Here is a 26996-nt window from a genome sequence, read left to right as displayed (position 1 = left end):
TCTATAATCATGTTAGGCTAACAGCAAAACAGCCAACAAAGGGGCGAATTCTATATGAATTTCAGCAAAAGTGCAGAACACCATTTCAAACACAGTGAACATCCATGTGTTGCCATATAGCTCTCTCAACATATTTTCTCTAATTTAAATTCTTCTGAAAAATTCCACAGGAATCTAAATTATAACCCGCTATTATCATTAAAGTGCACCTGAGGGTTATAATTCAGTAAACTGTATAATAGGTGGTATAATATTTTTGTTTCATTCAAAGGAACTAGGAAAGTTTTAATATTGCAAAATGCACACAAGTTAGAAAATTGCTGTTTATACATTGAGCTTTTATCCCACCAGTACCATTTTGCTTCGAGAGCTATGAGGTTTTGGAAGTGAAGCCTACCTTTGCAGTGTGTCACACGGCGCTTCCCTTGTGATTACAGAGACAGAGACAGAAGGGCTAGATAAAGATGTGTTTGAATACAATAAACTCGCTAAATACCTGCTCTACCTACTGTCCAGTCGCATTCTGCTGGAGGCTAACCTGGTGCTTGGCAGAACACTGAGCCACACTCCATGCCATGTGTTGGGTACTTACAGTCCAAACCCTCTTTCTCCAGCTAGGGGCTCAGTTTAGTTCTTATACCATTAAAATACCAACTTGGGCTCCATTATGCAACTCTATGCTTAAAGTAAGTAGAATACCAAGTATAACTGTCTTAGAAGAAATCATTAATTTCAGTAGGAATTTTGTCCAGGTGAGAAGGGTAAAAGTAGCATCACATCTGTTTAATTACTGATCTTTATCTATGGGGAAGTCTCAGAAAAAAAATTATTCCAAATACCTTTGCTTATGTGGTGCAAGGGAAGAAGAAATGCTACACAAGAAAATTACATTCTGTGCGAATCATAAGCTTTCTTTTTCTAAACCAACAGTTTTCACGAGAGGGACACGAACTGGGACTGTATTGCCACAAAATATTTAATTGCTTACTTAGTTTTATATATTATTGAGTTCAAAATCAATTACAGTAAACCCTGAAGTATGGCTTAAGAGCTTTGCTGGATGCTGATCAATCAGCTCAGTAAACAAAAGATTTTCTGCTTTTTCAGCTTAATGTATGATTACTGTTACAGAACTAGACACAGAGAGAATATGATACATCTGATAAATAAACCGGTTTTTTCCCTTCCTTATTTTGTTAAAAGAAAGCTGTTATTTTAGTTGCCCTTGGTTTTCCAGAACAAAAATAACTGCTACGTATAGCATTCTGCTTTGTATTTTTATTGAGATTGTTCAAAAGTTTCTAACTGTCTAATGACAAGGACAAATTCTGCTTTCACTTCCACCTCCTATTTCACTTCCAAAATCTTTTTACAGTGATAATATGTAAGTAGGAAAAAATTAATGCGATTTTCAACTTAAAGATAGACTTCCAAAACTGCAGTAACAAAACACCTTCTTTATTTGTAATTTGACAAGTTTTATTACAAGGCATTGGGACAGATACGGCATTCTTTAACAGTAGTTGAGGGCTCCCTTCTGTGACTAAATTAACATGAAAGCGTCATAGCTGGAAATTGGCATACGCCTTAATTAACAAAACCCTAATACTGCTTCGAAAGGGAAGACACATATGGGGTAAGAAGACACGACCTTTTTCTTCTTTGTCATCTTACACAGAATCCTAACTGTAAAATAAATATTGGGCCAATAAGAACTGAAAAACTTTTTTTAAAAAATATGTCATCAGTAGCTTATAAGTATCATCTTTAGATTATTCCCAACACCAGTTCCTAGGCATCCATAGAAAAAAAAAAAAAAAGAAAAAAAAAAAATCTATCATGTTATCACAGTAGTCAGCTGTTGAAAAAATTTAAAGTTCCTACCTGCACTGAACATTGGTTCCTTGGGTTTGCTGTGAAAGTAATGAAGAAATTTCTATTTTAAAAAGCACACACATACAGTCCGCACATATAAATGTATCAATATAATATAAAATTTAAAATATAATATAAAATATATAAAATACTTGTGTGTGTACATATAAATAAAAATACTTTTTTGATTCTATTATTTACAAGGTAAATCCCCAGGGCAGACACAATTAAAACCAGCATATGTTGTGGCTTGATGGCAGGTGTTAAAACTTTTACATTCAATTCTCCTTACATTCCCAAAACTATAGATTTTCCTCTACCAACTACCAGATCATGTTCCCTTGCAAAGTTAGTCCAGTTACAGGAGGACACAGAAACTGGTCACTAGTAGCTGCATCGGTTTTGGTTTCCAGTCAGTGAGATTCGTTACTCTGAAGCAGTTACAACCATAACAAAAAGCTGGGAATATATCCTTAACTAGAAAATCTCTCTGCATATGTGGAGCAGGGGAGAGGGTACTGTATCAATGCATATGTGGGCTTTGTTCTCTCTGGATTTGAGGAGCAAAGCAGAGTTTGACTCCTGTTTTTCTAATGAGTTTACCTAAAACACAGAACTGCCCAACAACTTCTTGGTGAAGGACAGTACTTGGTAAAACCCAGAAAGCACATATCCATCATGATTAAAATGTGTTCTCAGTGCACTGCTGCCTGGACGACAACCTGAAAATGGTTTGTCTTTGTCTTGAGAAAATATTTGGCAAAACTTGAGGGGAAAATACATGAAGCATGTGGAGAAGGAAGAGGCAGAAAAGCCAAGGAGCTCTCTGAATAGTACCACCCTGGCCAGAAAGAAGCAATCTTTTTCAAGAAAAGCCAGCCATTTGTTTTCTTTGTCCTTTGCCCCTGTATAATTAGGCTTGAGGGCGTTGTTTCTGCTGAAGCATGAAAGGGACACAAAGCTATATTATACAGTTATTTTTCCTCTCAGTTCCATTTTCTTTCTATCTAGTAAAACTTCTAAAATATCAGATTACTCTAGTATGTTTCTTAGGGTGATCCCACAAGGATCCTATCATTTTGCATTTTGATGGAGAAATGGTGAAGCATGAAGTGTCCCAGAGCTGTGATGCCATCTCCACATCCGTATCTAGTCTGCAGTGGGCAGATAAAGTGAAACGAAAGAAACGAAACGAAACTCAGTTGGATTTTTGCACACAATTTTTTCTAAGCATAAAAGATTCTCTCTCTCTGCAATAGAAGTTGTAGCAAATAGTTTTATAGTATTTTTCCTTTTGCCTTGATTTTGCAGTTATATTAAGAATAATATATTTACTTAATGATAAAACCAAAATGAAACAAAAGAAGAATTCTAGTGATCCTACCCATTGATTTAACAAATTCTCATAGTATCAGCCTTGGTATTAATCATCCATCAAAATTCATGCTTCAAGCTGGCATGCACAGCCGATCTCATCTATAAATAGCATGATGCATTGCCATTGTTAACACCAAGACTAACATTTTCTTTTATGAATGAAGATATTTTTAGAAAATAAAAACTCGATGGGATGGAGCACTAGTCAGAAATGCTGCCATATTAGAGACAAAAGAGTCCCTAGTTCTGAACAGACCATGCTGACTTATTCAAGCTAATCGAGCTAATGTGAAAGGCTGATTCATTACAGTAATAAAGCAAACCATGTGTACTTTCTAATTATACAAACCCTAAGCACACATACAGCTCAGAGCTCTGACTACCCTTTTTCGTAAGCTTGAGTCACTTCCTACGTACCTAACCCTTAGGAAGGCTTACCCCTGGCTCATAGCCACCCCATAGTAGCACGGGAGGTACGGTCATCTCCTTACTCCTTATGCTTAAAGCTTCTTAAAATAACTTTCTATAGCATTATGTTTTTGCATAACAGCCTACAACTCTGTATACTCTGAAAAACATTAATTTCACAATTGCCTTTTTAGATTCCTGGCATGCATTCTGCTTTAAGCTTCATCTACAGACCAGACACAGAATCACAGAATATCTCCAATTGGAAAGGACCTGTAAGGGTCAATGATACAAATAATAAGGCTGTGAGGAGATGGTTAAGTAACACCTTCTTCCTCACTCTTTCATGCATACAGTTAGGTTTAGGAGGACAGCCTTAGCCCCCACCAAAAAGAACCATGCTCATTTTTCTTCTAGTCCCATAAGTTTTGCTTTATATCCTGTTCAATATCTTCACTGATGATCTGGATGAGGGGATCGAGTGCACCCTCAGTAAGTTTGCAGATGACACCAAGCTGGGTGGAAGTGTCAATCTGCTGGAGGGCAGGAAGGCCCTACACAGGGACCTGGACAGGCTGGATCATTGGGCCGGAGCCAATGGTATGAGATTCAACAAGGCCAAGTGCCGGGTCCTGCACTTGGGTCACAACAACCCAATGCAACGCTACAGGCTTGGGGAGGAGTGGCTGGAGAGCTGTCTGGCAGAGAAGGACCTGGGGGTGTGGGTTGACAGCCAGCTGAACATGAGCCAGCAGTGTGCTCAGGCGGCCAAGAAGGCCGATGGCATCCTGGCTTGTATCAGGAATAGTGTGGCCAGCAGGAGCAGGGAGGTGATCGTGCCCCTGTACTCGGCACTGGTGAGGCCGCACCTCAAATACTGTGTGCAGTTTTGGGCCCCTCAGTACAAGAAGGACATCGAGCTGCTGGAGTGTGTCCAGAGAAGGGCAATGAAGCTGGTGAAGGGTCTAGAGAACAAATCTTATGAGGAGTGGCTGAGGGAGCTGGGGGGGTTTAGCCTGGAGAAGAGGAGGCTGAGGGGAGACATTATCGCTCTCTGCAACTACCTGAAAGGTGGTTGTAGTGAGGCAGGGGTCAGTCTCTTCTCCCTAGTAACAAGCGATAGGACGAGAGGAAACAGCCTCAAGCTGTGCCAGGGGAAGTTTAGGTTGGACATTAGAAAAAAATTCTTCACCGAAAGGGTTGTCAGGCATTGGAACAGGCTGCCCAGGGAGGTGGTGGAGTCTCCATCCCTGGAGGTATTTAAAAGATGTGTAGACGTGGTGCTTGAGGATATGGTTTAGTGGTGGACTTGGCAGTGATAGGTTAGTGGTTGGATTCGATGATCTTAAGGCTCTTTTCCAATCTTAACAATTCTATGATTCTATTTTTATATATATTGCACAGTGGCCCAGCTTCAAGAGGAAGCATGAGGCAAGTCTTTAGACAGCCTCTTCCACAGCATAAGGACACTCTACAAGGAGGTGAGAGCTGTGGTGCTGAACACCCTCAGGCTGCATGTGACAGAAATCACAGAAAACTCTCTAACTGTACAATGATTCTTCTCATAGTGACACCAGCTCAGGCAATCTAGCAGGCACTCTTGATTAGTTCCTCGGGATACTTGCACGTTATTTAAGCACTGCATCACTTGTGTGCTGAACCTCCTCCCCGAGTCCAAAGTAAGTGATTTCTGATCAATATGTTTCTCAATCCTTTGTGGCCTAATAACTGCAGAATGTCATAACCGTTGGGTTTTTGTTAGAAAAAATTAAAAATGCATCTCAAGTACCATGATCAACTTTAGAGCAGAAAACAATTTGGCAGATAACCGTTAATTATGTCATAATATTTTTGTTTCTCAGCTATTTTGGAATCCATTTTTCAAGTGCACAGCACCTCCATATAGCTGCTAGAAGTCATACCTTTCCTTAATTTAAATGAACAACAACCTAATTAATAATTGCACCTTATTTCTTTAGTGGCTTTAATATGAAGCTGATTTTAGATAATTATCACCTTGTGCAGGTAGCAGGAACTAAGGATTATCTAAAAAAAAAACAAACAACCAGATTTTGCAAAACACTTTACTCAGATTTTGACAGGTTTATCTTCCACTGCACAACATATGGAGAATTCACCTTTTGGGAACTTGAATTTTTTTGTTAAAAAATCGATAAAATACATGGAGAAAGGATACTGCAGGATTGTCATACGCTTGTCAAAACTTTTTTGAAAGACTACAGTTAATTGGAAAAGTAATGACATTTCACCATTGGTAGCTGTACTTCCTCCTCACATTCAGAAAGAATTCTTTCTAATTATAGAAATTTTAATTTTATAACAAAAAGTTTCAGTAAGAAATTTGTTTTGTTTACACAAGGTGGTGTTTTTTGAATTAACAAGGTCACAACCTAAGGGCTGTTGCTATAATTTGATATGTGCCATAGAGCAGGAAGTTATACATATATGCAAAATAAAAAGCAGAAAATGAGCCTCAGAAAAAACTATAAGCTTCAAGAGAACAATACGGAAAACAGCAGCTGCCTGTTAACGAATTCACGGAGACGACACAGCTGCATGAAGTTATGCACTATTGCAACACCTCATAGAACTTCCAGCTTAAACTAAAAGCAAGCTTTTAACTTCTCAGCAGTCCCTTCACTGGCCGTGAGTTTTTTGCTTAGTTTTGCCTTTCAAAACTTTCAGGTTCACTTGTCCCTAAGAGTGTTGATATTTGGTTATCTGCTTCAGCAGTATTCTACCAGGTGTATGAAGGTATATATTCTCTGTGCTAGAAGGGTCTGAGATGCTTAGTAACAATTTTGTCCAAGTCTCCACATGCAGAAAGAGGCATGGCTCCTAAGTAATCCAATAAAAGATTGATTTTCCTCTCAAAAATAGTATTTATTTAGGGATTACTTAAAGAGTTAATTGCTATAGTAATTTTTTTTTTCCAATTGTATTTCAGTCTTTTAGGAAATTTAAACTGAGGTACCAAAGTCTCATGAACAAAACCAAAACCACTTCTATTCAGTACCACTGCAGCATTCTCATCTCCTCAAACTACATTCCCCAAAGGCTATCTGTTGTTTATAATTATTTTACAAAAGATTTAAGAAAAAAATCGTATGCTGAGATAACGTCCGATTTCCAGAAGTGCCAGCAGGCCCAGTCCTGCAAAGTTCTGTCAGCTTACAAAAACCTCATTCACATGCATGCATATCACCAAGAAGATTTTGCGCTGGTTAAATTTTTTGTTTCTGTACACATTTAATTTTATCTTCCTTGTTATAATTTTATAACCTTTTCTCTGATGGTATTCTTAATTTTTTCATTATTCCCATAATTTTCTAAGCCTCTCACAAGTTTCATAAACTTTGCATGCTTGCTGTCTTGCTTCATAGCTGAAAACATAAGCCAGGAAACAAACTAATTTTTCACCCATATTTGGGCTGTCCATTAGTACACAACAACCTCAGTCACTCCTTACATCAAGCAAAGATGCTGAAGGGATGTTTTGTGCCATACTGGCGGCTCATGATCAACGCAGTAACTCCTATGATGGCACTGATGCCCACTGGGAGCAGGTAAATTATGTTATTATGTGATCTTCATTATCATTCTGTTTCTATGGTCACATCAACTGTGGAACAGCAAAAGAATACCATCAACACCACTTTTTGGTGGTGAGAAACTGGAATAGGACAGGTGAAGTGAAATGGCCAAGACTAAAATTTGTCTAGGAAATACGGGAAAGAACCAGCTGAGCAATACAGTGACTTCGCCACAAGCATCAATGAATCAGCTGTTTGTTCAAGACCATCCTGAGTCCGAAACCCTTGGACAAGGCATTCTCTTTTCCTTGTACTGTCAGCAGTACAGAGAAGCATCGTCAGAAATATACAGAGAGAGGCAACACTTCATTCTGCTTCCTTGGATAGCACTTGCATGTAAGCCTCTCCCTCCACTTCTCATTAATCTGACCCTTGGACTGAAGCAGTCATTGCTCAGAGAGTGCCTGGGCATCAGTCTACATGTGGGAGGTGGCGAGTGATTGCCTTTCTATCACTTGTTTTCATTTTTGTTCCTCTCTCCTTCACCTGTTAAACTGCCTTTACCTTGACCTACGAGTTTTCTCACTTTTGCTCTTCCTAGTCTCTTTCCCTGTCCTGCTCAGGGAGAGGGAGTGAGTGGCTGTGTGATGCTTCGCTGCCAGCTGAGGTCAACACACCACAACCAGAAACTTGAAGAAGCATGTCAGGAACTTGAAGACCAAGGGAAACCACTAAGATAATGGAAAAGGTATGTTTAGTAATTACAAACTTTTTTTGGGCAACGCAGAGTTCTCACATTGTTTGTAGTTTGGAAATAAGGCAAATAAATTTAATCTAAATTTGAAAACCTGTTTTATTTGAAATGTTTTAAAATATAATTTTGACTAACTGTTGAAGCTTTAAAAAAAAATCCCAATATTTGCTGAACTAGAGAAACTAATTTCACTAGAGAAACTAATTTGATTATTAGGGTAGTAGACAGAGAAAGGAGAGAGACATTTAGATAACATTACCTTTCACTGTTCTTTTTACCACTAGATGAACTGCTGGTGGATCCAGTGCGGTTGCGACTCCCTTTGGAATCTCCATAGCTTTCCCTCCGACCTCCTGGGGACACACGCTCAGCTGAACTGGTTCTCTTAACGGTGCTAATAAAAAAAGAAGCAAGTTCTACGGTGGTACATATAAAAAGTACATCTCTACAACAAATATTTTTGAGAAATGCATGAAGTAGAATGCTGACCCTAGAAATAACTACAAATTTGTTTTTAATCATAACTTGATTTGTTAAAGAGCCTACGTAAGAATTTTGCTGAGTAGCTGGTGCAACAGAGACAAACATACTGCTTTTTCCTTATTCATAAAATAGAAGATGGGCTGAACCAGTATCATAGAGTTAAGTTGCAATATCTATTTTCCAGGACACATTTAAAATCTCTGACTGCCACTCCACATTTCTGGACTTTTGGAATCTCTTAATAAGAAGGTAAAGATTTAAAGAGAAAACATATTACCTGACACCTCCAGCCAGACTACAGAGAATGCGAAAAGTAGGTAAAAATTTGAGCACCAGCAAGCTAACTCCGTGTCTTCATTCAGTATCAATTATTCTGTGGTTCAAAGCTAGTTTGAACATACCCCAAAGTGTAATTAATGGTGAGCTAGCCTGCATTTTTGTTTGCTTGTCAAAAATGTATGCTTCCTACTTACATTTATTAATTGATTAGCTTCCCCACGTGCCCTGACAAGGGGTTTACCAAAGGCTTAAAGCTTGCCTTACTCGCTCACTCTTCAACCTTCCTTCCTGCCAAAATGGCTATCAGGGAGCCCTTGTATGACTTTATGGCACCCCTTAAGACACCCAGCTCACTTTGATGGAAAAACGTGAGGCAAAAAAGCAGTGTTACTTAGTGAGTTAAGAGAAGCCCACTCAACACTTATACCTAATAGGAGACAAATTATTGTGGTCATTTGTTAGTCTGAATCGCTTCTCCCTAAAGCAGTACTTCCTAGCAGGAGAGGGAGCAGCTAAGGGTGAGGCCCCAAGCTGGGCAATGCTTTTCACTTCACTGCACACCTTGTGCAGCAGAGAGGCACTGGCAGCGTTACCTGGACCGAGCCCAAAATTACCCCCTTGTCAGGGCTGAATGACAAGACTCTGTGTTAGGATCTCATTTCCCCCCACCCCAGCCCTGTGCTGTTTTCTCCCCTCCAAAGGGCAGAATGGAAGCATCCCCTTTACCCATAACATCCCCACAACTAAATGACCACCTTCAGCAGCTCTCTCACCCCAGAAGCCACAGACACCATTGATTGCTTTCAAGCTCACACCCCTCTACCCAAACCCCAACCACAAGCTCCCTCCCTCTGTGAAAACTTCAGTTCCTTCTATTCTTGCCCCTTCAAGGCCCAGTCTCATCCCAGTTGCCCCTTTTACCATCCCCAGACAGCTCCTCCTTGACCTCCATACATCCCCGGGGATGCTCTGCTTACCACAAGGCTCATCTCAAGCACCCTTGAGGACTATTCCAAACGTCCCCATCAGCCCCTAACAACTAGCCCTACCACATTATCTCAGTCAGCTCCTCAGGCTCTGTCCCACTTTGTGTGTGGTGTAAGAAAGAGAGGCATTGGCTCTTCATTACTAAAGGAAGCAAGGCAGGCTTTTCTGTCTGGTCAAAAAATATCAACAGTACACTATTATTGACACTTTATACATATATATATATATTCCTGCTCCTTCATGTCTTTTTACCAGTGAGGAAGGGAATGCTTCAACACCTCAGCTAAGGCTCAGTTACAGAAATGATGGGAACAACTGAACCAGAGTTTTTCTGCAAAGCTCTTGTGAAAGGAGGGAAGCCCCCATCCAGGGGGAGCTCCGCAGAGCAGAGGCTTGTTAAGATGTATCTCAGGTAGCTTGACAAAAAACTTTCTGGACATGCGATGGTAGAACAGATGTTCAGTGCTGCGTTTTTGTATTAAAAACAATCACAATTCAAATTATTAGGCTGAAATTAAAAAAAAATACTGTTTCTGTGGAGAGAGTGATGTAAGAGATCAAGCAGAATGTGAAGTTACACGTAGGCACAGAAAAAAATACATTCATAGGAGAACGGAAAAGGCAGTAAGAAGAATTTAATTCTGCCTTCATTTCAAGAAGTGTCTTCTACACTAGCCTAACATTATCCAAGTCATCTCAATGACAAATGCATGAAAAAAACCTCCTCTAGTAAATTAAATAATATACCGTTAACATTTACCTGTTCTCCCTGCAGCTCATAACACCATCAAATTTAATACTAGTCCACTTAAAAAAATAAAGCCTTGATATTGAAAATGTTTACTCCACATAAAATATCTTTATTAGCCTGAGTCCTTTCACTACTTTGTACACAGTACTTGCAAAAATATCCTCTCTGATTTTGCAGGATCAAACCTTTATTTTGGCATCTTTTCCCGGTTAAGGAAAAGAAGAGGCAATATCAGCCTACACAGAAATTAAATTAAGAAAATCACCAAATTATACTGATGTTAAAAAAAAAAAAGTTACAGGAGAAATTTTAAACTGATTTTATTGGGTTTTTTTTTTTGTTTTATTTTTATAGCTGTCAACATTCAAAAGATGAACTGTGGGATAAAAAAATGAATGGGTGGGTCTAAAGCTTAAACGTATAACACTGTCTTCGTTCTGAATAATGAAGTCTCATATCAGTATAAAAAACTACCTTTACCACAGGAACAAAGTTCTTTTAAACCGTTTTGGCTTACGTCCATTACTGGTTAAACTAAATAGCAATGCGATCTTCTGACAAGTTTTATTTTAAACTTCCAACAACAACAAAAAAGCCCAGTGAGAAGTCTTAGCAGGTGGTTGGAAAAGAGGATTATAAAGCCATTATATTAACTCAGTTGTGACATATACACATTTTGGTAGCTATAGCATTCAACACCATGGCCACAGCAGATACACTGTCACCTGAGGAAGAATTTAAAATAATAGAAAATATTAATTTAGCTTACACGTTTGTAAGAGTATAACTGGATTCCAGAATTTGGCTTCCACATTAGTGATAAAGAGGAGCATTTTCAATTATTTAAAAAGATAATATTTGGTAACACAATTTTTAACTTGTTTAAGACAGCAATGTGGTCTAATGAAACACCCCTATAATAATAATAATGTTAGCATGAAATAACGCAGATACCATAACTGAAATTATTATCTAAGTTTTGCAATGCATTTATCAATAATGAGAAAGTTTTAAACATGTACTTCTCAAAATGTTAAAAATTGGAATAATAATTACAGTTCTACCACATTAATGTTTGTGCTAAGCCAGCCACTTTCTATGTGTTGAACCGAAACAGAAAGGAAAAACAACCGAGCTTCAACACTACAAAGCTATTAAGGATCCCTCACCTTAGAGCAGGCTTTTTCAGTTTGCATGCATTGAGAAGATTCACAGACCTGCTTAATCCAGATTGAGAGGTGCGTAAACAAAGCAGAATAACAAGTGAATGCAACAATAAAATGTGGAAACAAGACATTTAAAACAAACTTACATTAAAAGACATAATTGCATGCTTTCAAGATATGAAATCACGTGCAAGAGTAAACACCACAGTGCTTATTGACTCAGTTAGATGTTTGATCATTTCAAACCATACATTTAAGAACACCAATGTATCTTTGAATGACAAAATCTCAGCAATGCTCCAATACACTGACCATTTCTAAAGCGACTCAAAAAAAGCAAAAAAAAAGAAAAGCAAAGAGGCTATCAGAAGAAACAAGACAGACGACCCAGCTAAAAGACAAAGACTATCAAAAAGCAACATTAAAGACAACAAAATAAATCCTTATAAATACATACATATACCACTGCATAGCATGAATGTTTCAGATGGTTGAGTTACTGAGTTGTGGTGAACAAATCCGGCCAAAATTAAAATGTACATATATAATTGTTATTATATTCTATGTAATATTATTTAAGGGGGGGGAATAAAAGCTTTTCAATAAAATATATTTTAAAATAGTGCATAATGCTCTTAGTAACTGATTATATCAATAATATTTTGAAACTTGTGCTTTTTCTGACTCTCATTTAAATCAGCTAGAATAAATTCAAGAATAACATATGACTTGAATTCCATTATGCCTTTGAGCAAAATGCACTAATAACTTTAATAGTTAGAGATATAGTGAAGTGGCATAATAGTTTTGCCACTCGAAATTCAGTGGAGACAATTTCTTTTTTAATTTATATTTGGTTTATTTTAAAACATATTCATTTAGAGGCAAGAGTTAAATAGAAGACTTAACTGAAGGTTCGATACAGAGTTTGTGTGTGTGCCAGTTACAAACCACCGCTGCCCCCAGAACAGAACGCAGGACATTAATTCCAGGCGACTGAACAATTTCCTAGGGGCCATGTGTTCAGGCTTTAGAAGAACAGGAATTTATCATATTAAAGTATTTTATTCTCCCTACAAACAAAGCTCTTTATGTTTTCTTTGTTCCAGCTTCTTCCATTTGATCTCCATTGTCAGAGTTTTGCACCATTGTAATACTTTGCAATCTGCTGGGGCAGAAAGAATGACTGATTGTCTCCTTTTGAAAGGCAAAGTATGTGCAAGCCTGCAGCCTGCAGCAGCATCCCTACTGGGAAAGGTACTGTCTGCATTCTCCTCCCTTACATTTTTTTTATTTTCCTTTTTCCCCCTCAACTCTTGGAAACAAAGCTATCCTAGATGAGTCACAAAACCCTAGATTTTAATAGGGAACACAAAACATTACTACTGTGTGCTGGCCAAATTCCAGAGACAAATTTAGTGTTAAGCAGTAAACTTCAAGCCACATTACATCTGAAAAGAAGAGTGCAGGGGGAAGGGAAAGTTCTGCTCACGATACTCTAAACTCATTCTATTCTGAATGAAAAGTTCAAATAATTATTCTATGTACAAAGTTCAAAACAAAAATAAGGCAGTGTTCAAGAAGCTGGTACTTGAAATAGCTTCCACACTTCTACAGGATAAAAGTAGTAAATACATTAATTTTAAAATCAAGCCCTCTAGGCAAAGGCTTTTTGCAAAGACAACTCTGGAGCACTGTACAAAGGGAATTCTTGATTATCTGTGTCAGGTGATTATCCAGCCCAATGTAAAATCACTTCAGCTCTCCATTAGCCAGCTTGCACCTGGAAGCCGCCCAGCTGTGCTCACATGGCACCCCGTCACTTGAGCGCGGCAGCGCCTGTCGGTGCTGGACCAGAATTTTTGGTCCCAGTATCACCAGCATCATCAGCCTTTCCATCTTACACTGTATTACCAGCATATACTTTTATCTAATTGACCTATGTTTTGTATTTGTGCTTGTGCTCTATTCAGGTTATTCCATTCCTTCCTTAACTTGGATAATTGGGTGTTGACTATACGAGACCTGAATGCTGAAGGGGGGTTTGGTGCCCTCAATTCTAATTGAAGTCAGAGTCAATTGAGGTTACTCCAGACTTTGCAAGATCTGGATCCAATTATCACATTAGGCCTTATAACAACCTACTGATACCCAGAGATACACAGTTTACATATGGAAAACCAATATGCATAGAGGTTAAATGATTTGCATAAGGTCATGGAGAGAATATGTGGCTGAACTCAAATAAAAGCCTGATAGTTCCACCCTTTCAGCCTCGAGCCTTTTTTATTACCTCCAATTTTACATTCCTGCCAGAAGTAGTCATTTCCATTTCAAATATTAAATGGGAAATCAGAAAATGTAGTGAACTCTGAACCACATCTCCTTGGTAATCCAGCAAGGCAGATAAGCCGTGTACCAACCTGTGGGTTCAAATGAGTTAACCAACATATTTAAATACAGCTATTGTATGAAATGAGATTGTGTCTGCAGACATATCAATAAGCACATCTATTTCTAAGCAGTGGAATGTATGAATGCACACTTGGTCCCCAGGGAGATTATTTGCATGTATTTATATAAATATGCATGACACACTGTTTCAAGGGACAGACTGATGTAATTTCAATTGGGTATCATACACTTCTGAAGCTAAACAGAAAGCAGCAGAGAATGGAGGAATCAGAAGTTTTTTGTTGTTATCCACCTGTCCATAACTGTGTTCAGTAAAACACTTGAGAGGGACTCAATTAACCTGGATGTTTGTCGCTTTTGAAGATAAGGTCATAGGCAAGAAAAAATTTTTATATTTTTCTAGTATAGCAATCCTAGCAGAATTTTGTAATTCACAACAGCAGACCAAAAGTTTAAAAGACGACTCAGAAAAAAACATATTTTTTCTTTCTTTTTTTTTTAACATTCACTTTTCAAATTTTGAAAAACTTCAGATTTTTCAGTTCTGCACCTATAATAGCAAAAGTATTAAAAGTATCCAGGCTGAAATTACCACTCATTTCTATTTGGAGCTGCTGTGCCAGACTACCATATTTTGGACTAAAGAAAACCTACACTATGAAGTAGTAGCAGTTTTGGAACGTTTATATGAAAATAGCACTACAAAACCATCACAAAAATCAGAACTAAAAAAAAAATATTAAAAATTACACACCATCTGTAAACTGTTCAACACTGAGCGAAGCTTATTAACACAAATAAACAAGTCCTACCCCTTAAAAAAAAAAGAACGCTCTTTGGTCTTGCTGCTGTTTTTCCATTTCTGTTCTATGCATATACAGTTGCTGAATGTAAAAGGGTCCATTATAAATATAAAGTATGAATGAATTCATATTAATGAGTTCATAATGAATTCATCTACTTGACTATTTGCAAGTAAGCTACCTGGAACACTGAATACATCATCCTTAAGTATTGAATATTTGGAGCATGATTTACTGCAAAAGCATAAAACCTCTGCAGTTATTTTAAGGTTCATTATCAAAAGCTACTAAAAAGTAGAGACTAATTTACCAAAAAAAGTTTTGTACTTTCACATTCATTGGTGAAGTTCTCACCATTCCACACACTTCATGGTGAAGTATATTTATAGGCAAGGCATAGAAATGTATTTAATATAATTTAGTAAAAAATAAAATTTGCATATTAATTACAAATCAATCCAAAATTTTAGAGCATTTGAAGGGAATAGGAATTCCACAGCACCTGGACCTAAAACTGCTTTTTTCAGGACATGGAATGACCCTGCCCTCCTAAGCATTCTTAAAAAGTGTCCATCTTGTTCAGCAAAACTGCCCATGTGTACTTTTTCTGTTCCAAAACTGAACATACACTTTCATACCGCATACTTAAAGTGCCTTCAGTCTAGCCTCTTCAGCAAAGGGAAGGCATAAAGCATACTAAAACGACACTAAATCCTTATCCCATGGAAGACTTTCTTGTACAGGAATCAAGACAGTCCAAAAACGCTCCCTAAGGATGCTCCCTAAGGACTTTCCCACTGGCACGCAGGGTATGCAGACCACAGACGGGTCAGGTGGAAGGGCTGCAGCGTGTCACTTATCTACAGGGATCCTGAGCTAGGATAGCACCTACAGGCTGCCGCAATACCTGAGGGACCGCCTGAATTACACAAAGGACTCTCAGAAGAGAGAAAGCACAAGTATGACCTTGACCTGCATTTCATCCACCCTCCTCTGGGGCTGAAAGTCCTACACTGAACCTTAGAGACAGCGTACAGAGGCTCAGGAATCTCACCTCCATACACACGTGAAATGTGCCAATGCTTGTGTTCTCTCATGTGTTTTACAATTATTACTGGAAACTTTATTAGTGAGGATGAAATTATGAGAATTACTAAGAAAAAATAATTTGCAAAGAACAAATTTTCTTTAAAAATTCAGCATATACAAAACAGTACTCCTTTTTAAACACTAATTAATTTTCTTTTTTAAAAGGCAGGTTCTTTCACTCATTTTCAAAATTCTGGTAACATAATTCTGATAACAGAATAGTTTATACAGTATTTGCCTCACCCCTCTTATCTCAAGGGCTGATTCAGGCCAACCTGCTAAAACCTACAGCTGGAATGAGCCCCAGTTAATAGAAGCTCATTTGTGTGACAAAAACTAATACGGTATTTTCCAGTTTTAATTGTGCACGGCATAGCTTCTCTCTTCTCTACAATAACAAAACCTGGAGTTTCCTGGAAAATCAGTCCCTTCAACACAGTACAAAGAAGCATATCCTTAGTCACCATCTCCCCTTTAAGGAAAAATTCTCTTTACAAAAGAGACCTCAGATCTTAGCAGGTTAATGCTCTCATCTCCACTACTTGCCCTCCTCAGAGTTGACAGCATCATCACTACAAAAGCTGAGGATGACACACAATAAAAGAAATGTAAAAAAAAAAAACACCCCACAGTATTATCTTTTACAGGCAAACCACACAGCAGATTAGCACCACAATAACTGTCACATGTAACTTGAACTTGTTGCATCCAATCCATTGCGTTCCTTATAACCTAGGTGTATAAAACATGTAGCCCCCTTAAAAACACTACACATACACAAAGCAAATTGAGACAGAAGAGTGATTTTTAAAAGGACTTAAATCCATGCTAATGGTAAGACGTCTAAAGATGGATGTTTTAATTTGCATAAATGTGTGCTAGGCATAGACTTCTCCTCCCTGAGATGTTTCTAACACTGCACATGCAGTTTCTATGATAATTTTTAGTGAGAGAAAACCACCAAAGGTAACATAGTGATTTGTAATGACAGCACAGTTTCTCTGCAGACTCTGTATTTTCTACTAGCTACTAAAACAATCTTTGCACTACTTTTCATGTTGTGCAACAGCACAGTAGAAATGCTTTATTCTTTATGTGCTAGACTGTAGTAGCAAGAAAATAGCACAAACTAGTAGACCAAGCATTGCACATTCTTTCAATATTCACAGTAATAACCTTAATTCTAATGAGACAAAGAAGTTTAAAGCCTCTTGGAATGAAATCTGTATCTCCTTTTCTCCCTGAACTAAATATTTAGACCTTTGCTTTGCAACTAAGAAAAACTATGTATCTGGAAGCTTAAAAGAGGAGATACACTATTTTATCAATTTTAACTACTATGTTAAACTAGATGTGTACCTTTTGGCTGCTGGTGATACAGTTTCCTTTCTGGTTCCTGACGGGGAAGGTAAAGAGCCACTTGGCTTCTTTGGTAACACAGTTCCATTATTAACAGTAGTCCTTAAAGGCAGGGTTTGTACCAGCGGTCTTGCTGTAAAACAAGCAGAAGATGAAATAATTGTTTTCATTTTCTCTTTTTCCTCCCCAGCAAACAACATTAGACTATTTAAAAATAACAGTACTAGGCCATTTTTGATTCACTATTGCCAAATTCACCATAGATGAGGGCTTTAATGAGGAATTTATTATTATTAACAACAGTAATATCAAGCAAGTCATCTGCACATGGCTTAAGCACACAATTCTATAACCTGTCTCATCTGTAAAACTCTGTTCTAGCTCAAGGAGCTTACTCATAAGTACAAAGGTAGTCGTTGCCACCAAAAACAATCCTGATCTTTTAAGAAAGAGCATCAATCTCTTGCCCACGCGGATAGCATTCAGAATAGTGCTAGAAATGAAGGCAGGTTGTCATCCCAGGAACTCCTGCTCTTTATCCCTCAATGTTCTTGCAGGTTTTCCAGAAGCAAAAGATATTAAGGTATCTTTATTCCCTGAAAAAAATCCCTTCTTTTAAAGAATGGGGGCTTATGTTTGACAGAAAGAAATTTTACCCTTTAGTCAGAAAAAGTGATTGAAATCAGCAATACAGTGGACTTAATAAGCTGACATTATCTACCTTTGTTCTTCTGATGAAACGTTGACTTAAAAAAAAAAATGCATGTCATACCTGTAATTGATATTAGAGTAATGGAAAAGTCCCAACCAAGTACATTAGAAATTAGTTGCAAAAACAAACAGTGGTTAAAACCGCAAGCAATGAGTACAAACATGAAAACTACAGTGGACCATACCCTGAGAACAGAGACACAAACAAGACTAGTGCTCTCCCTACAGCAGGGAAGAAAGCTCCGTACATCACTTGAAATTTGACAGAGCTTTGCATCACAAGCTGGCTTTGTAAAGATGCCAAGTCTCCGGGTGTAGAGAAACAACACCTGAGAGAAGGCAGCAGTCACAAGTCTCTTAAGGAACACAAGGTAAAATTTCACTGAACTTGGAGAGCATAGCAGAGAGAACACCTATGTTCTTTGAATCAAGACTGTTGTGGTTAAATAATCTAAAAAGCAAAAATTTAAAACAAGGTCTAAAAATTAACAATTGTATGCAGTCCTAGGTTATATTATGATCTTACTGTAGCATGATGGCAAGCATTTATTGACTTGTTCACCTGAAGTTTTCATATACCAAACAACTGAAGATAAATGTGAAAGCCTGTGCCTTGGGAAGATTAGATCAGTAAATATGGCCTACTCACGAATGCAAGTTTCAAGTGAAACTTTGACTTGAATCTTTGTTAAAATACATACTTGTTTGTCATGTATTCATCATTTATTTGTCCAGAGGGGAGAAATTTAGTAAACAACCCATAAGGAAATATTGAAGGAATAACGCTTATTGGGCTTAGAAGACTGAAGGATGACATGAAAACAAGTCAACAAAGGAAAGAAAAAAAGTCTTATCCATGCTGACTGAGGATTGGAGAGCCTGTAATTGCAGAATACTGATAGGGTGAGACAGTATCGCTCTTACCGAGGATGGGAAGAGCAAGGGCTCTCCGATTTTACGGGAAACTTTAAGGCAAAACTAAACAACACTTAAATGAATTCATGGCACCTTCTAGCCCTGACTTCCATGATCTATTTTAACAGACTAATGCTGTCTTTGAGATTATACAACACACCTAAAACTTACTGTACTTTGGCTTCTCATGCTTCTACTTATTTATTAGTTTTTTAATTAAGGGATTCAGATATCATGATCCTATTTACTTCTACAGTATTCATTCTTCCAAATTAAATTCCTTCTACAGCTCCATGCTGGATGCTTTACTGCTTGTTTCCTAAGTGCTGCAATGCTGTAATTAATCAGTAAGTATAAAACTGATACTGTTGCATATTACAGAATCACAGATAGCTACAGTGGAGCAGCTGTAGGCTTGATTAAAGTTAAATAAGCAAATTAATAAAATATTCTCCTTCTTTATAGTTATGTAAAAAATACATATTAAAAAGTAGCTGGAGTGAACCAGCTGGAGTCTGTTTACTCTCCTAACCTTATGAAATCGAAACTAGCAACAGCCAGGAATAAACCCTGCAACCTTTAATGGAGGTTTTGCTTCTAATCCAATGCCAATCCAGAACACACATTTCTGGAGCTGGAGATTTAAAGATCCAGCCCCATGGTCAGCTAGCATAGAAAGCAACACCACAAAACTCTTACACAGCACACAGAAAAACTGCATTATTCAAGGAATCCACTATTTACTCTGAAGCTATTTAGTTATTTACAACAGCTATTTCACACCAGTGGTAACTGACATAACAGTTGAACAAGTCCAAACGTGTCATTGCTATTAGAAGTCAGTAACTTGAACACATTCATATTATTGCTTTGTCAGTAAGGTTTATTTTGGAAGTTCTGTTGCTTCAAGGTCTTACCTGTGGTAGCAGAACTGACATGTTTATCAGCCTCAGCAGCAGCTTTTTTAATCATACTCTGATCTATGAATTAATAGGGCTGTTAAGTTTACAAACAAACCAATATTGCAAAAGGAAAGTACAACAAACACAAGTAAAACAAAGGCAGGAAGCCATACTGAACTCCACCAAGTAGTTGAATTAAATAAGGAAGGGGGGGAACAAAAACCCAAAACACCATTAGTGAAGGAGCTCTACAAATGGACAAGATGAGCAGCTCACTTTCCGTGATGTACACTGCTTTTAAGCTGCCTAGCTCAAGTCTAGAACAAGAACATACGCAAAGACTGAAAACAAGCTCAAGTTTTTCTTCATTATAGGTTTGAAAGCCTGAAACTTGGAATCTTTAAACCCATTTTAAATCTCAAGTGCTCAGAAAATGTCGTCGTCTTTCCCATGAAGCTTCTTGTTCCAGACTTTAAACAGTACACTGGGGATCCTATTTTCCAAAGGCATCACTCTCCCCCTGACACACGCATGCTTTTAATCCCGATCTACTTCATCTATAGATGAAACAAAAGAAGCAGTATACAATATGCTTCAAACTCCAGTTTGCATGGACAAGATTTTTGAGATATTTTGTGAGCTCAAGTTCCACTTTTTGCAATTCTAAATGTGGAATTTTTCATTAAATGATCGATGGAAAGAAAAAGATTGAGTCCCACGCAGCCCAACTGGAAAACAAGACAAGCCACTGCTCCAGTTTCACCCATGTCTCAGCAAACGCCTCTCCTCACAGTCTCTGTCACAACTCTCCACAATGCTATTCCAATACTGAAATTCAACTTAGTCTTATGCTAAGTAATTTTATGCAATCCATTATAAAGTAGTTGTGCCTACTGCTGGAAAAACAAGCCATCATGTGAAATGTACTGTTTGACAAAACTGCTGGAAGAAACAAATGATCAGGATACTTCAGATCCTGTTTTATGTTACAGAGTACATTTAATAAGGCTGACCGTACGCTAATGATACAGTTGATATATGGTAAAATTAAAAGTTCTTTACATAAGTCATTACAGTAGCAATTATTTCCAGAAATTAGTTGGATTTAGTTGGCAATTATCAGGACTCCAGTAATTCATAATGGATGAGCAATTGGCTTTGTAGTCCTCCATTTGCATTATCACAGTAAAACTTCTTACACTGTCATTTCACACACACATTAAGAAGTATCCATGTCGTATACATATTTAAAGCAAAAACAAACCAAAAAGCAGCCACAGAAGGCAGAAGGATAGGCTTATAGCAGCTTTTCTTGAATGTACATTGAACTACGGCTTTAATGATCTGCCACGACCAAGAAAACATCTCCTGGTTTAGAGTTCAACCCTGCTCGCAGAATCCATTAAAATCTGGTCTGCACTTTACTGAGTAAAGCCGGCAAGTAAGAAGAAATAATTTGTTTACAACTCATTAATAATTACTAGACTTTACTTCCTCCACGCCATCAGATAATATCTATCTTACAGGCAACATAAAGCCTCTTAACCCCTTGTACAACCACATTAGGTGGAACATTTTGTCACAGTGGAGACTATCGTTAGTAACATTTAACTTATCTCATATTTTAATTTTTTTGTCTTGTAATCAGACATTGACAAAACTAGGAGAATTCAACAGAAAAGGAAAAGAACAGGAGAACAAGATCACAGACATTTACCATGTATTTTGTTCAACAATTGGCTGATATACAATCAGCTAATCTGGCTCTGTAATTCTGCCCCTTTTCCTTTCCTCATCTCCAGACACAAAGCATTATAACAAACATGATGTCACAGTTCAGCAAATTAATTAAATAGTTCCTTACCTATTCTGTTAAATCAATGCCTAAAAGTAAATATCTGTCTCCAAGTCACAAATATATAACCAAGATGAAAGGAAGTCCTAATTTCCAGCAGATAAAATGATGAATCCATAATTACATATCATAATTCTGGTGTGAATTAAGTTTTTTATTTATATTAATACATCTCAGAACCCCAAAAGAAACAATTTCTTAATTTAGACAACAGAGGGCCTGTGAAGTCAGCCGTACTTTCTTTCCACATGTAAGTTGCCAGCACTTACTCCTAGAACTACCCAAAAATACCTCGTGCATTTCTGCTAAGCTGCAGATCAGCAGCCTCCGGGGCTTTTGCAGCCCCACAGACTACAGTAAATCACACCAGCTGGGTTCACAAACCTCTACTACTGCGAAGCCCTGGATGTTCAGCTCCAGCTTTTCCGATTTGTGTACAGACAAACCCATTCTTGCAGAGCAGGAACTGAGAGAGAACACGCTGCAGCACATGAGCGCAGCACAGCACACTGCCGAGTGGCAACGCCTGTCACACCTGCCACCTCGCTGGCCCTGGGTCTGCTGCGCTGGAATGGGGTCAGGCACCAACCACAGCTCTACCTTCCCTTCGTACCTGAGCAGCTGGTGTTGCACCATCTCCTCAGTCACGTCACCTCCGTGCTAGCTCAGAGCTGTCTTTGGCTATGCCTCCACCATCCAAAGACACTTAAGATATTTTTAATTAAATGAAAACTATATTTTACTTAAATTTAATTAATGTTTTCTATCAGAAAAAAAAAAAAATCTCGTTTCACCCATAGAAAATGATACATTCCCCAAAGAGTTTATAAAATAATCTTGATAAAAAGTCAGGAAGTGGTAGCCATAGTTAGATATAGGGAGTGGATTAAGCAGCAAGAACGTGGAAATATTTCGCTGGTTTATGAGAACTTCAGAAGGTTCGCAGATTTAACCACTTGAATTGTCACGTGTTCTCTTTTACAGGTTAAATTTCAAAATTTTTTCTTTAGTTTGATTCGTTGATTTTGAACATTTCAGAGATCTAAAGAATAACCTATTTTAATATGTATAAAACACTCATTGAATGGCACAACCTATTTTAGTAGTATCTGAAATGCAAACCTTTGGTAGGTCCTTTCTTGTTCTGCATGGCCTGCTGTTCCTCTGTAATATTCAAGCGTCGAACCACATCAGCAAGGGCAGATTTGAGCAGCTGGATGTCATCTTCCTGCATCTGGACACGTTGCTCCAGCGAGGCAATGCGATCCGTTACCTCCATACTGCTTGCAGCAGAGGCACTGTCATCTAAGTAAAACAGCAGAAAAAGATGCATTATCAACAATGTATAACCATCAAGGAATACCGTATACAATTGGCTGCAGATAAAAACAAGGTTTTTCTCAGATCTGATGACCTCTTAAGGAAGAAAGTTTTTAAGCAATCAAAAGGAAGACAGGGAAATTAAAATTAAAAAAAAAAAGCAAAAGCGAGTACTTAAGTAAGACGTGATAATGAGGTTGGCTTCAGGGCTACTTAGTGTTAATTGGGCCCCACTATCAATTACCTACATGTCTGAATCGGAGCAATCAACCATCACCCTTCACTGTTCTGCTCAGGTAGGGAGCTACGCTTTCTGAAATGCTACACACCCTTCCAGGTTTTTCTTTCTCACATGTGTGACAGAATGTAAACATTAGACATATATAAGCAGCAGATAGGCTTACACTTTTTCAAGTTATCATCCACAGACTGGAGAACAGATATTAACCCCATCTGCTAACTCCTAATTTAATACCAGCAGCTTTATGAGAACATTCCCTCTGACTGAAATAGAAACATGAAATAAATTCAGAATTACTCAGTAATTGTACTCAGCCTGCAAATTCTTAAAAGGGTCACTACTTTGCACACAATTCACCCATTATTTGGAAATAACCCACAGAAGTTTAAAGCCTGCAACTCCCGGATGAGGACTACACATTATTTCCACACAAAACTAGTAATAAGAATATTTTTCCTAAATGAGCAGTTTCGTTCCACAGCAGTTCCTATCACGTAGAAACATTGTCATTTCTTACAGTATTAAGTCAGGAAAAAGAAGAAGAAAGGAAGACAAAAGCAATGCCAAAGATGTCAAAGTCAGTATCTATTAAGGAAAAAAAATGTGTAGTTTTTAAAGAGAATTGCAAGGTTTTCTTTAACTAGGTGGATATGAAACCTAAAAAAAAGTTGGGTATTAACTTACCGGATCATTTTAAATAATGTTAGTCAATTGATGGTTGGATTATAGCTTTCATTGAAGACTTAAGTTATACTTTAGCAAAAATGGATATTTATGCTACTCTCTACAATCATAATTGATTCATTCCTAACGCGAGTCCACAGCACATATTTCTCCTGTTAAAGCCAATCTCTCTTTGTGAAGAAGCTGGTATTTGTTTTCATTTCTGTGTACTTAATTCTTCTCCATTCCAAACCAGAGTTTTCCACTTTTGTACAAGGGCATAAAATGAAAGTTAAATGGCTTGTGCACAGTAATAACTAGTGCTGAATTTTAAAACAAAGTAAGCATTTCAAACAGGAAAACAGCAGCTTCTAAGTGCAAGTCCAAAAATGTTAATACATACAAACTTCTAATCAGAAGGGTCTGGGGAAAAATTGCATTTAAAATAAATAAATAAATAAACAAACCTTTTAATCTCCAAACCACTCAAATACAAATTGTTTTTGAAAACTGTTCATAAGCTGTGTTTTGGCTTCCTTACCCCTCGCACCCACAACAGCTATCTGTGGTTACCAAAAGCTGAATTAGAACCAACTCAGAAACAGAGACTATAACAGTATTGACCGTCCATAAATAGCTACAGGCTAGTAGAGTTTAAACTGCTTGTTAAATCTGGTTTAGGATTTTCAGAGCATCTTTAAAATATCAACATTAGGACATTATTAGGCTGAACATAGTGGTAATGAAAGTGTCTGGTTCTAAACAAACTAAATCAGATCTCAGGTTCCTGAAAAATGCTGAAAAACTTTCCCCATGACAATGCTTTCCAAACTTTGGCCTAATCAGACTTCTGCTCAACACAGGACCCTGTCCTGCAGCTGTTACAGGTAATTAATCCCCAAACTCAGATTAGCAGCCATGCTGGCAGCAGTATGAGCTGCCTGCAGAACTTAACCTTTCCGTGTACAAACAAAAGGCCCACGCTGCTCTAATGACTTTACACTTTAACTCAGCTGGAAATAACATGGATTAGCATACTGGACAATAGGCAACCAAATCAAAAGCTTGATTTAACCAATACAAGCCAAATTCAAACTTCAGCCATTCTGCCAAACTCAATACAGCACAGCATCTGAATTCAGTCAGCAAAAAATAGCCAGTTCCCAAACTCAGGGCAGAGAAGGGAACCCAGGAAGAAATAGGTTGGTGTTAAAACGTTCTAGCCCTTGTTACAAAAGTAAACCACCTCATTAAAGTGTCAGTTTCACTGATTTTTAAGTTCAATGAAATAGTATTTTTGCTCAAACATAAATCTTCAAATAGTAAATCAGTGGCACTGATTTATTTACAATCCCATGAGAAATCACTCCCACTAATAACTACTAAGATGTACAATTTAATCCCCCCTTCTCCCAGCTGCCACCGTGACTCCTTCCTCTGGATGGAGCATGTCTGCACCTTCTGCAGTCACCATTCTTCCTGGTACTTGTGAGCAGAACCCTCATCCTTGGTGCAACCTACAACTTGCTCTTTTCCCTTCCAAAGAATAAAATTTGTAACAACTTGCAGTAAGATTGCAACTGAAGACAAGATTTCTTAGAGTCCAGTCACGCTCATTGTGCCTCCTCTTTGTATGTGTATATAGGTAAACTAGGAAAGAGACACAGACTACAATAAACTATGTTGTCTGAAGAATGTGAAGTTCAAATATAAAATAAGCATAACCTGTTTGTTATGCAAGAATGTTCTTGCCATTGAGATGATTGCATCCAAGTACGTTGAGCAATGAAGCTGCAACTTCAACGCACTCAAATAAGCAAAGTGGTACGGTACCAGAAAAGAAATATAATTAATGATATAAACTAACTGAACAACGACGAAGTCAAAGAAGTCACAACAGATGTCATCTACTCTGCCCACGAGCAAAAGCTATATTGTTAGCCTAACTTGTGATCTGCCTCTGCAGCATACAGCTCATCCTCACTGCAAAGAACATTTGCAAGGAAATTCTTGGCACACATTTGTAATGCAATTTAGACTCCAGATAGAGCCATCTTATTATTATTGCTCCCAAACCAGTATTAAATTTAAAGTGACTATACATTTTATAGCGCCTAGGTCCATGCCTTCTCATGGACAAAGCGCATCCTCAGGGAACTCACAGTGGGCTGAGAGGGGAGCACAGGGGGTTCGGAGGAAGGCGGCTATGGGGTGTCAAGTGGCCACCAACTGCTGTGCCTTGGGGTGCTCCAGCCTGGGGCTACATTTTCCCTTGCAGGGTCCACACATGCACTTGCACAGCAGCTGGGTTACAAGTGTGCTTTGGTTGTACAGTTACAGTAACTGAGAGAATAGTGCTTTAGAGTAATGATGTAGAGATCCTCAAAACCCTTCAGGTGAACCAAAGGAAATATAAAACATGCTTTAAAAGAAATCCACATAAATAAAAGTTTCCAGTAATAATACACAACCATTACGGCACAGCTTTACAATACAATAAGAATACCATTATGTCAATACATGCTACTTTTTGTGATGCTAAATTTAACAACATTAACTATCCTTTAACAGGGTGAATATGTTTAGATTTGGTGACCTCTTTGCCATCTAGATATCATAAAACCCACAGATGTTCACAGTCTTGAAAGGCACATGAAGGAGACTACAAAACCTAACAATGTGCCTTGAAGCATTAGACCTATTTATCAGTCACAACCACCACTTTTCTCCACGGACAGACAGAACAGGCATGGTATCACCTATACGGGTAGCATCGATAGCATGTAGAATTAATCATTGACTCTTTTTTCATCAATGGGAAGAAAAAGAACTTCTAAAATGAAATTTATGTAATTTGTTTTTAGAAATCTGAAGTGAACCACATTCTACAAGCATTCATTTCTTTTCATGGATTATAATGCAAGTCTAAATCATTGTTTCAAACATGTAAAGCTACTTCTTATGACAAAAATGCCACCTACAATGTCCAAAATTGGATAAAATGAGGCGGTATCAATTTAGATGCCTGATTTTCTCATCATAATACTTATTTGTGGTAAAGCTTAGAAAGAAGAATCATTTGTCATTTA

At 37.9% G+C, this 26996-nt stretch overlaps 1 protein-coding gene across 4 annotated transcripts in view; it reads right to left on the bottom strand.

The window, feature by feature from the left end:
* Positions 1 to 26996, bottom strand: part of EML1 (EMAP like 1) — a 129853-nt gene that overhangs the window by 33039 nt on the left and 69818 nt on the right. For 3 of the 4 annotated variants that reach the window (XM_064460749.1, XM_064460750.1, XM_064460747.1), the window contains exons 2-6: positions 22806 to 22988; positions 17301 to 17433; positions 8228 to 8362; positions 1885 to 1913; positions 398 to 424 (exon numbers count right to left, since the gene is read on the bottom strand). In XM_064460749.1, the coding sequence (XP_064316819.1) occupies positions 398 to 424; positions 1885 to 1913; positions 8228 to 8362; positions 17301 to 17433; positions 22806 to 22988 (507 nt within the window). The remainder of the gene's footprint in view (positions 1 to 397; positions 425 to 1884; positions 1914 to 8227; positions 8363 to 17300; positions 17434 to 22805; positions 22989 to 26996) is intronic. The other variant, XM_064460748.1, reaches the window with a different exon arrangement.

Source organism: Phalacrocorax carbo, chromosome 9 (assembly GCF_963921805.1).
Source record: "Phalacrocorax carbo chromosome 9, bPhaCar2.1, whole genome shotgun sequence".
In the NCBI taxonomy this organism is placed as follows: domain Eukaryota; kingdom Metazoa; phylum Chordata; class Aves; order Suliformes; family Phalacrocoracidae; genus Phalacrocorax; species Phalacrocorax carbo.
The sequence above is the reverse complement of the archived record's forward strand: the minus strand, read 5'-3'. Positions and strand labels throughout refer to the sequence as shown.